General features: G+C 42.4%; 1 protein-coding gene across 1 annotated transcript in view; it reads left to right on the top strand.

The window, feature by feature from the left end:
• Positions 1–12,187, top strand: part of carmil2 (capping protein regulator and myosin 1 linker 2) — a 119,528-nt gene that overhangs the window by 62,311 nt on the left and 45,030 nt on the right. Inside the window, exons 18-22 of the mRNA XM_070896921.1 lie at positions 3,378–3,446; positions 8,009–8,102; positions 8,236–8,334; positions 9,164–9,292; positions 11,206–11,319. Coding sequence (XP_070753022.1) covers positions 3,378–3,446; positions 8,009–8,102; positions 8,236–8,334; positions 9,164–9,292; positions 11,206–11,319 — 505 coding nt within the window. The remainder of the gene's footprint in view (positions 1–3,377; positions 3,447–8,008; positions 8,103–8,235; positions 8,335–9,163; positions 9,293–11,205; positions 11,320–12,187) is intronic.

The raw sequence follows: 12,187 nt of genomic DNA, 5'->3' as shown, positions 1-12,187 counted from the left end.
ACCTTGGCCGCCTTATACGCATTGGTCTTTGATTTGATACTTTCCTTTATTTCCTTGGTTATCCACAGCTGGTTATCTCTTCTCTTGCCGCCCTTCTTTTTCACTGGAATATATTTTTGTTGCGCATTATGAAAGTGCTCCTTAAAAGTCCTCCACTGTTCCTCAATTGTGCCACCGTTTAGTCCTTGTTTCCAGTCTACTTCAGCCAACTCTGCCCTCATCCCACTGTAGTCCCCTTTGTTTAAGCATAGTACTCTTGTTTCTGACACAACTTCCTCATCCTCAATCTGTATTACAAATTCAACCATATTGTGATCACTCATTCCGAGAGGATCTTTTACGAGGAGATCGTTTATTTTTCCTGTCTCGTTACGCAGGACCAGATCCAAAATGGCTTGCTCCCTTGTAGGCTCTGTTACATACTGTTCTAAGAAACAATCCCGTACGCATTCTATGAATTCCTCCTCCAGGCTACCCCCTGCGATTTGATTTGACCAATCGATATGTAGGTTAAAATCCCCCATAACTACTGCCGTTCCTTTTTCACATGCCTCCATTATTCCCTTGATTATTGCCCGCCCCACCATGAAGATATTATTTGGGGGCCTATAAACTACGCCGACCAGTGACTTTTACCCCTTACTATCTCTAATCTCCACCCACAATGATTCAACATTTTGTTCATTGGAGCCAATATCATCCCTCACAACTGCCCTGATATCATCCCTTATTAACAGAGCTACCCACCTCCCTTCCCTTCCTGCCTATCTTTCCGAATCGTCAGATACCCTTGTACGTTTAATTCCCAGTCCTGGCCACCTTGCAACCATGTCTCTGTAATGGCCACCAAATCATACCCATTTGTAATGATTTGTGCCGTCAACTCATTTACTTTATTTCTAATGCTGCGTGCATTTAGGTAGAGTGTTTTCATCCTAGTTTTTAAACCATGATTTTTAGTTTTTACCCCTCCTGCAGCCCTTTTATATTCAGTGGCCCTTTTTGTTTCTTGCCTTTGGTTTCTCTGCCCTCCACTTTTACTCATCTCTTTTCTGTCTTTTGTTTTTGTCTCCTTTTTGTTTCCCTCTGTCTCCCTGCATTGGTTCCCATCCCCCTGCCATATTAGTTTAACTCCTCACCAACAGCACTAGCAAACACTCCCCCTAGGACATTGGTTCCGTTCCTGCCCAAGTGCAGACCGTCCGGTTTGTACTGGTCCCACCTCCCCCAGAACCTGTTCCAATGCCCCACGAATTTGAATCCCTCCCTGCTGCACCACTGCTCAAGCCACGTATTCATCTGTGCTATCCTGCGATTCCTACTCTGACTAGCACATGGCACTGGTAGCAATCCCGAGATTACTACTTTTGAGGTCCTACTTTTTAATTTAACTCCTAGCTCCTTAAATTCGTCTCGTAGGACCTTATCCCTTTTTTTACCTATGTCATTGGTACCAATGTGCACCACGACAACTGGCTGTTCTCCCTCCCTTTTCAGAATGTCCTGCACTCGCTCGGAGACATCCTTGACCCTTGCACCAGGGAGGCAACATACCATCCTGGACTCTCGATTGCGGCCGCAGAAAAGCCTATCTATTCCCCTTATGATTGAATCCCCTATCACTAATGCTCTCCCACTCTTTTTTATGCCCTCCTGTACAACAGAGCCAGCCACGGTGCCATGAACTTGGCTGCTGTTGCTCTCCCCTAATGAGTCATCTCCCTCAACAGCACTCAAAACAGTGTATCTGTTTTGCAGGGGGATGACCAGATGGGACCCTTGCACTACCTTCTTTGTACTACTCTTCCTGCTGGTCTTCCATTCCCTAGCTGGCTGTGGATCCTTCTCATGCGGTAAGACCAACTCACTACACGTGCCACTTATGTCATTCTCAGCATCGTGGATGCTCCAGAGTGAATCCACCCTCAGCTCCAATTCCGCAACGCGGTCCATCAGGAGATGGAGGCAGATATACTTCTTACAAATGTAGTCGTAAGGGACACCGGAAGCGTCCCTGAGTTCCCACATGGCACAGGAGGAGCATATCACGTGACCGATCTCTCCTGCCACGCCTTAACCCTTAGATACCCTTAAATTGGTAACAACAATGTTACAGTTTACTTACTGATATAAAAATAAAAAGAAAAGCTACTCACCAATCACCAGCCAATCACTTACCCCATTGGCTGTGACGTCACCTTTTGATTCCTTTCTACTTCTTTTTTGCTTTCTCTCCCGCTGTAGCTGCACCGGTACGCCTTTTATAGGCCGCTCCGACGCTGCTCCCACCTCTCGCCAACTGCCGCTGACTCTTGAGCTCCTGCTGGGCCTTTATAGGCCGCTCCGACACTGCTCCCACCTCTCGCCAACTGCCGCTGACTCTCGAGCTCCCGCTGGGCCTTTATAGGCCGCTCCGACGCTGCTCCCACCTCTCACCAACTGCCGCTGACTCTCGAGCTCCCATGCATCTCCTCTGCATCTTCTCCAATGCCTCTATATCCTTTTTAGAACATGGCGACCAGAACTGTGCACAGTACTCTAAGTGTGGTCTAACCAAGGTTCGTTACAGGTTCAGCATAACTTGTCTATTTTTCAATTCTGTCCCTCTAGAAATAAACCCGAGTGCTCGGTTTGCTTTTTATATGGCCTTGCTAACCTGTGTCACAACTTTTAGTGATTTGAGTATTTGTACTCCGAGATCCCTTTGTTCCTCTACCCCACCTAGACTTGCACCCTACAAGTAATAAGTGACCTCCCTATTTTTCCTACCAAAATGCAATACCTCACATTTATCTGTGTTGAACTTCATTTGCCAATTATATGCCCATTCTGCAAGCTTATTAATGTCCTCCTGTAATTTGTTGCAGTCCTCCTCAGTATTGACTACTCCCGCAATTTGGTGTCATCCGCAAATTTAGAAATTATGTTTTTGATTCCAAAGTCTAATTCGTTAATATAAATTGTGAACAACTGTGGTCCCAGCACAGATCCTTGTGGAACACCACTACCTACCTTCTGCCACTGTGAATAGCTACCCTTTATCCCTACTCTCTGTTTTCTGTCTTGAAGCCAGCTGATATGACACTGTGGAATTTCAATCCACAACTGCTGCCTGTGCATTTTTAATTCTGATGTGATAGTGTTCATTGTCTTAAAAAACTAAACAGGAGATGGTATTGTTCAAACAAGATTACATTTTTATAACTGATCACAATTTAGCAGTTACTGCATTATGGATACAATGTAAATGACATTTCTACCGATGCGACACATACTTCACCTGTGGCCAATTAAGATTTTCCATTCAGATTTGTGATGAAGGAAATACTGTGCAAGTGTAAAGCGGTTAATGATGGTTTTGACTTTCTTAATGGCAGGACCGTGATTTGGGACAGAAATAACACTACAGCCGTGGGATTCCTGGATGTTGCAAGTGCTCTGGAAAGGTAATCTTCTTCTTCTTTCGTATGGTAGCAAAGCCAATCAAATGTCAATATCCAAGTTGGATATCCAGGCCAAAGATTCCGATGTAACAGCATGGATATCTTTAGGTTGCCTGCGAATTTCCTCTGAGGGCAGTGCTCAATGATGTGCTCCAGGGTCTGATTGGGAGCTCCACAGTCACATGATGGGGATGCTTTAATCTTCCACCTATGGAGAAGGAATCAGCATCTACTATGACCAGTTCTGAGGCGGCTGATGGTTGTCCACTGTTTGCGGGGAAAGTTTGATCCTACAGATTGTACTGTGGGGTCCTCTATAAGGAATCCATTCTGTATTTCGCAGTTCTTCCAATCATTTCACCAAGGCTGAGGGGAGATCGCTGAAGGGCTTCAGCGACAATCCAAAAAAGCCTTCTAGATTTGAGACGGGTTGGTGGTAGGTTGTTCAAGTCGGCGTGGATCTTTGCTGGTACAATGGTTTTATTCTCTGGAGATGCATCTGGAGAGGTAGTTGTGATATAATGCGGTGTTAATATTTATCTTTTGTGCTAGTTATTTCTGTAATAAAATGTTAGAAGGCAGGAGAAGGTGGCTTTTGTTGTTGACCAGATTGAAACAAATCAAAGATCTGATCCAGAGTCACATGATGTTATTCGTACTTTTCTCACAGTTTCCAGCGCAGACACGATGGGCCGAATGGCCACCTTCTGTAAATTTCTATGATTCAATGATTGCTTAATAAAATATAAGAGATTAATAAATGTAAAGCCGTTTAAATAAATTAGTCATCAGCATTGCACTGTAATAATTATTGATTCCTCTGTGTATGATGTTGGATTCATTGAATGTTTAAAAAAAAGCAGTTGTGGATTGAAATTCCATAGTGTGATATTAGTAACAAAGACAAAGGAATGTCAGATGAACATGTTAGGATGTCCATTCCTGGTAAAACACAGCGCTGTTTCAAACCGCTAAAGTTTTCTTTTTCAAAGATGTGTACTGAAGGAAAGGCTGTTTGCTTCATCCTTATTTTTACCCCATTGCTTTCTCCTGCTCTTACCCCTTTCTATCTCCTCCACTCACATGCAAATCTACCAGCAAAGAGGAAAGCATGTGACGTTCTTCTAGACTTATTCAGGAAGGATAGACAGAAAGGAAAAGAAGGTGGGGTAGCGTTACTGGTTAAAGAGGAGCTTAACGCAACAGTAAGGAAGGACATTAGCTTGGATGATGTGGAATTTGTTTGGGTAGAGCTGCGAAACACCAAAGGGCAGAAAACATTAGTGGGAGTTGTGTACAGACCACCAAACAGTAGTAGTGAGGTTGGGGATGGCATCAAACAGGAAATTAGGGATGCGTGCAATAAAGGTACAGCAATTATCATGGGTGACTTTAATCTACATATAGATTGGGCTAACCAAACTGGTAGCAATACTGTGGAGGAGGATTTCTTGGAGTGTATAAGAGATGGTTTTCTAGACCAATATGTCGAGGAACCAACGAGAGAGCTGGCCATCCTAGACTGGGTCTTGTGTAATGAGAGAGGATTAATTAGCAATCTTGTTGTGCGGGGCCCCTTGGGAAGAGTGACCATCTTCATTAAGATAGAGTGACACAGTTCATTCAGAGACTCGGGTCCTGAACTTAAAGAAAGGTAACTTCGATGATATGAGACGTGAATTGGCTAGAATAGACTGGCGAATGATACTTAGGGTTGACAGTAGATAGGCAACGGCAGACATTTAAAGATCACATGGATGAACTACAACAATTGTAAATCCCTGTCTGGCGTAAAAACAAAACGGGGAAGGTGGCTCAACCATGGCTAACAAGGGAAATTAGGGATAGTGTTAAATCCAAGGAAGAGGCATAGAAATTGGCCAGAAAAAGCAGCAAACCTGAGGACTGGGAGAAATTTAGAATTCAGCAGAGGAGGACAAAGGGTTTAATTAGGAGGGGGAAAATAGAGTATGAGAGGAAGCTTGCAGGGAACATAAAAACTGACTGCAAAAGCTTCTATAGATATCTGAAGAGAAAAAGATGAGTGAAGACTAATGTAGGTCCCTTGCAGTCAGAATCAGGTGAATTCATAATGGGGAACAAGAAAATGGCAGACCAATTGAACAAATATTTTGGTTTGGTCTTCACTAAGGATGACACGAATAACCTCCCGAAAATACTAGGAGACCGAGGGTCTAGCGAGAAGGAGGAACTGAGGGAATTGAGGGAAATCCTTATTAGTCAGGAAATGGTGTTAGGGAAATTGATGGGATTGAAGGCCGATAAATCCGCAGGGCCTGATAGTCTGCATCCCAGAGTACTTAAGGAAGTGGCCCTAGAAATAGTAGATGCATTGGTGGTCATTTTTCAACATTCCATGGACTCTGGATCAGTTCCTATGGATTGGAGGGTAGCTAGTGTAACCCCACTTTTTTAAAAAAAGGAGAGAGAGAAAAAACAGGGAATTATAGACCGGTTAGCCTGACATCAGTAATGGGGGAAATGCTAGAATCAATTATTAAAGATGTAATAGCAGCGCATTTGGAAAGCAGTGACAGGATTGGTCCAAGTCAGCATGGATTTATGAAAGGGAAATCATGCTTGACAAATCTTCTAGAATTTTTTGAGGATGTAACTAGTAGAGTGGATAAGGGAGAACCAGTGGATGTGGTGTATTTGGACTTTCAAAAGGCTTTTGACAAGGTCCCACACAAGAGATTAGTATGCAAAATTAAGGCACATGGTATTGGGGGTAATGTATTGACATGGATAGAGAACTGGTTGGCAGACAGAAAGCAAAGAGTGGGAATAAACAGGTCCTTTTCAGAATAGAGGCAGTGACTAGTGGGGTACCGCAAGGTTCAGTGCTGGGACCCCAGCTATTTACAATATATATTAATGATTTAGACGAAGGAATTGAATGTAATATCTCCAGGTTTGCAGATGACACTAAGCTGGGTGGCAGTGTGAGCTGTGAGGAGGATGCTAAGAGGCTCCAGGGTGACTTGGACAGGTTAGGTGAGTGGGCAAATGCATGGCAGATGCAGTATAATGTGGATAAATGTGAGGTTATCCACTTTGGTGGTAAAAACAGGAAGGCAGATTATTATCTGAATGGTGACAGATTAGTAAAAGGGGAGGTGCAACGAGACCTGGGTGTCATGGTACATCAGTCATTGAAGGTAGGCATGCAGGTACAGCAGGCAGTAAAGAAAGCAAATGGCATGTTGGTCTTCATAACGAGAGGATTTGAGTATAGGAGCAGGGAGGTCTTACTGCAGTTATACAGGGCCTTGGTGAGACCACACCTTGAGTATTGTGTGCAGTTTTAGTCTCCTAATCTGAGGAAGGACATTCTTGCTATTGAGGGAGTGCAGCGAAGGCTCACCAGACTGATTCCTGGGATGGCAGGACTGACCTATGAAGAAAGACTGCATCGACTAGTCTTATATTCATTGGAATTTAGAAGAATGAGAGGGGATCTCATAGAAGCATATAAAATTCTGATGGGATTGGACAGATTAGATGCAAGAAAAATGTTCCCGATGTTGGGGAAGTCCAGAACCAGGGATAATGATCTAAGGATAAGGGGTAAGCCATCTAGGACCGAGATGAGGAGAAACTTTTTCACCCAGAGAATTGTGAACATATGGAATTCTCTACCACAGAAAGTTGTTGAGTCCAGTTCGTTGGATATATTCAAAAGGGAGTTAGATGTGGCCTTTACGGCTAAGTATGGAGAGAAGGCAGGAGTGGGGTACTGAAGTTGCATGATCAGCCATGATCATATTGAATGGTGGTGCAGGCTCGAAGGACCGAATGGCCTGCTCCTGCACCTATTTTCTATGTTTCTATGTTTCCATTCCAATGTTTCTCTTCAGCCAATCTCAAGGAGGGGTGCATGAGAATGGCCCAGAGTTTCCTCACCATCGACTTTTCCCTCCATTCCAGTTTGCAGCTGCCATTAACAGATAGCCAGGATTGGAAAATTATGGAATGGGGGAATCTACCTAATCTCCACAAATTTATGCTGTGTAGATCTTGCTGGTGTTGAAAGACTATGATTTTGTTAAGAGAAAAAAGAGCAGCTTAATGAGAAAAATCATTAAATATCGACATCTGAACAACTCAAAACATGAAAGATTGGAGCATCATTATCACGCAGTTTAGTCCAAGATCTAATATTCTTTCATCATTGTCAATGATCTGTGATATAATTTATGAAATAAACATTAGATAGAACATGAATATCCTTTCAAAACACTCTGCAGTTTTTCTTGAATTGGAGCTAAATATTTTGTCAAACAAACATTTAAAACCTGAAATTCAAAACAATTCTGAATCCCTTTGAAGCCTGACTTTTGGTGACCGACATATAAGGCCCACCTGCGATCCCCGGGGAAAGTGTATATAAAGGAGATGAGGTTTTAAAAAAATGATTGTGGTGGGACCGAAAGGTCTTTATTTGTTATGCATCAGCCTTTGCCTAGTTCCTGTTGATATTATTTTGTGATATGAATGAAAAGAGATCAATCATTGCTGTCATGTTTGCTGACTATTTTCAGGAATTATACGCTAAGATCAATGCCTTTACCAATGAGTGATGTGTCCCAGGCTTACCGCAGCAATCCAGAGAAAACAGAGGAAGCCCTGCAGAAGGTAAAGGTGGTCACTATTCTATTCGTGACAGCACTGAAGAATGGAAGATGTGATTTTGAATCTGCCTGTGGTACAGCACTGGTTTGGTAGTGTATAACATATAAAACTTAAATGGCCAATTCCTGATTTCCAGATACAGTCATATCTCCTTCGGAACAATCAGATGAAGAAATTTTTTCCAGAGCAGGCCTTTCGACTACAAGAGGGAATTGTAACCAGCTCTACACAACAGGTAAGAAAATCAGAATTTATTGTAAATTCTTACCTAACATATTCCTATTATGAATAATCATTTACTACACCTTACATTTACCAGGCAGAAATGTATAAAGAAGTCATGCCAATTTCTATCTTTAGCAGTCAATAGGTAATAAATTGGCTTATTTTCTTGCCCCCCACACCGTGACCTATGGAGCCCCTATGAATCTGTCCTCGGCCCCATCATCATCTTCAATTACATGCTGTCCCTTGGTGACATCATCCACAGACATGAGGTCACCTTCCACATAGCTGACCACACAGCTCTAATTCTTCACCACCTGATAGAGATCATTACTTTACTGTTCTCTTTTGAAAAACAAGGATTGGAGGAAAATATTGTGTTAGTTTACATTGCATCATTGCTGGTGTTAATGGAGCTGAAAATATTAGCTAAGGTTTACCAGATATGGTCATTACCAAAGATCAGAATTTGTATTTTTGTATTTCTCAAGGTTCTGCAAAATGTAAGATAACAAATTATTCGTGGTCAGTTGCTGAATATAAGGTTTCTTTTGTACACAGAAAGTCATGGAATTGAGAAAGAGACTTCAGAAACATGCTCCACAGTGCCAACTAGTGGCCAGAGCCTGAAACTAAATTGTGACACGTGACGTAGCAAAGTTGAATGGGAAATGTTGATGTAGAAATGTACAATGGTAAATGTTGATAGAAAAGCATGTCCAAAAATTGTGACAACAGGAAGTAAGGTTTGTGGACAGGAAGTACACGCCCTATGCAAGACATTTAACAATATATCGTGTCAAACTAAATCCACAATAACTTGTTCTCTTTTTGTACAGATGATGGATAGTATGTGTGAAAAAGTGCAAGAACATCTGAACATCATTAACAACGGGTCTGTGAAAGAAAGGCAAGAAGATGTAACATTTGCTGAAGAAATTATAAAGGATGCTAAGACATTAACCACTGTGAGTCCCTGAAAGGCTGCTGCCATTTTAATTACTAAATATTTACGAGTATATCTTCTAACTGCAGTGTCATACTGGAATGGAGGATCACTATTGTGGAGTGATGATTTACATAAAGCCATTGTGAATTATGTGATGTAGCATAGTTTCAATTATCTCAGTTCCCAGGAACATAATAGATTCAATAAGAATATATTTTACAATAAAGGTTTGACTCACGTTCTGTCATTGTATCTTGAATTTTGTCTTGAATTGTGATAAGTACCTTATTAATAGGAACAAATCTGAAGCATGAATCTGAACTGGTCCAAATTTGGCCAATTCAGATCACCGTACAACTCTGATAAATTCAGATTGAATGTGCAGTTAAAGATTCAATGGGCTAGAATTTGGTCAAAACCACCACTGCCGGATTGCTGCCCAATAAACCACTAAGATTATTAAATTAAGGCTGGTGCAAAATTGATCAAAAAATGGAAAAAATTCCGCCCGGCAGGAAAAATCGGTCTTCCACGTGGATTCTCGGCGGAAAACGCGATCCTGGTCAAATTGGGCAGTACTTATTCAAAATTTAGTCCAAAGCTGCAAGTTGGGCCGAGGGAGGGGGGAAAAAACACAAAATATTTTTCAAAAAAACAAAAATCGGAAAACATTCACAGGACCCTTTTCCAGTAAATCGCTGCAAAAGAATGTAAAAAAACTTTCACTTACTTTTTTTTGCAGGGTTTCATATCTCCCGCTGCTGTTCCGGCTGGTTTCTCCTGTGTGGTGTTTTTTTCAGCAACTACGGAGCAAAGCTACCACCAAACTTGGGTGGTGGCGGTTTTTCCCAGTATTGCAAGCCGGCGGTCCGCTCCCCAGCGGTATTTCGAAACTGTCAGCGGAACACTTTAACGAAAGAGGTGGTTTTCAACAAAAAAATAGGAGTACCGCCGAGAAACCAGGTGGAAATGGTGATCAAATTCCAGCCCAATGTTATCAAGAATTTAGTTTGGGGAAATGGGAATTACAATGAAGCCATCAACACTAGCTCTAAATAGGCAGCACATTTGATATATGGAACTTTTTGGTTGTGGAATTGCCCAAGTTCTCAGAATTGACAAGTATTTAACGTGGCTAGGTTATTGCTAACCAGGGCTACAGCTTCAGATGTACTCTACTCTTGTGCATACACAAGTTTGCAAAAATTACTGACCGATTTCCACCATCTGTTTTTAAAAGTGAAAAGTAAGTCCAACAATAAGACTTTGAAAAAAGCATGAGACTTTTTTCTGTGAAAGGATGCAGACAACCCCATTACATTAGCATCCTCTCTGCCTGCTTTTGAGCCTCTTATTGGAAGGGGGACGGGTGGGGGAGGCGGAAGTGAGTGAGATTAGATGGTTTATTTGGAGAAGAAGACAAGCACAGTCTTGAGGGTCTGAATGGTCTGTTCCTGTTTTGTAACATTCTATGCTCTCAGTGATGACACATTTTTCCAACTCCTGGTAACTGGCTGAGTAGGGTAGTAGAGAAACAACCTTTTCGGCAATTAAAACACAGTGGGCTGGGAGAGTTGGAATATTTTGCTGGGCTGAATGACCTTTTTTCATCCTTATCTTTTCTCGTATTCTAACTAGTTAACATCGAAGGAAATCTGGTCACCACTTGCCTTATTCTCCTAGAAGTGCATTCCTGACACTGGATCTAGGATCCCTTCTGCTCATTAATACCTCTATCTTTCAACTCCCCACCCTCCTTGATACAGATTGGAGAAGAAGTGAAAATTTGAGGGGCAGTGTTATGAAACCTTAAAAGTTCAGCTTTAAAATTGTTTTTAATTATTAATGATGTTACAAACTTTAAAATTTTGATTTACCACCATAAATTTCTCTCTGCTTCTCTCTTTCCACCTATTGCTTCTTGTGTTGCAGCTGTTACCGGCCTTGTATCAAGTGGGTAACACTCCACCTTTAGTAAGGCCAGTGCAGGCCAGGCTGGAGTCAGCTGCTGAAGAGGTCTCCCAGGCTGTAAATGAGGAAATCCAGGTATGAACTAGCTGTACAACTGATTTGGTTCTTCAAAATTTTTCCCCACAGATTTTGTGCTGATGGTTTTCAGTGTTTACACTGTCACCACTGTCTGGAAAATTAAGATGCTTCCTTATTCTACTGATTCTATGATGCTAAAGAATATGGGGATGAAACAACATTATTTGAGTGCTTGTCTCTGGTGTGTCTCTCCTTTCATTTACTAGTTTTTCTGTCGCTCTGGGTCTTTCTCTTTATCTCTCACGCAGTTTAGCTCTGCTGTAGCAGATTTCCTGTGGGCCTTCTCTTCAGGACCTGCTGTGCTGCTTTGTTGGTAGGGCTCCAACCTTTTGGCTATTCCATAGCCAAACAGGGAGCTGGACAGCGGGTGGAGCTTAGACATGATGGACCTGCTCACGCATGCATGGAGCCACAGATGGAGCAATTAGCATGTGTTTGCACAGAGCATTTTTATGCTCTGTTTTTCAGTTCTGAAGATTCAGGGAGTCACTCAGCGTACCATGGTTGCAATGTGTACTATTTACAAGATGCACTGCAGCAACTTGCCACGGCTTCTTCGGCAGCACCTCCCAAACCCGCGACCTCTACCACCTAGAAGGACAAGGGCAGCAGGCGCATGGGAACTCCATCACCTCCACGTTCCCTCCAAGTTACACACCATCCTGATTTGGAAGTATATCGCAGTTCCTTCATCGTTGCTGAGTCAAAATCCTAAAACTTCCTCCCTAACAGCACTGTGGGGGTATCTTCACCACACAGACTGCAGCGGTTCAAGAAGGTGGCTCACCACCACCCTCTCAAGGGCAATTAGGGATGGGCAATAAATGCTGGCCTTACCAGAGACGCCCACATCCCATGAACGAAT

Source organism: Pristiophorus japonicus, chromosome 13, assembly GCF_044704955.1.
Source record: "Pristiophorus japonicus isolate sPriJap1 chromosome 13, sPriJap1.hap1, whole genome shotgun sequence".
NCBI classification, from domain to species: Eukaryota; Metazoa; Chordata; class Chondrichthyes; family Pristiophoridae; genus Pristiophorus; species Pristiophorus japonicus.
Note: the sequence above shows the minus strand (reverse complement) of the source record. Positions and strands in the feature narration are given on the sequence as shown.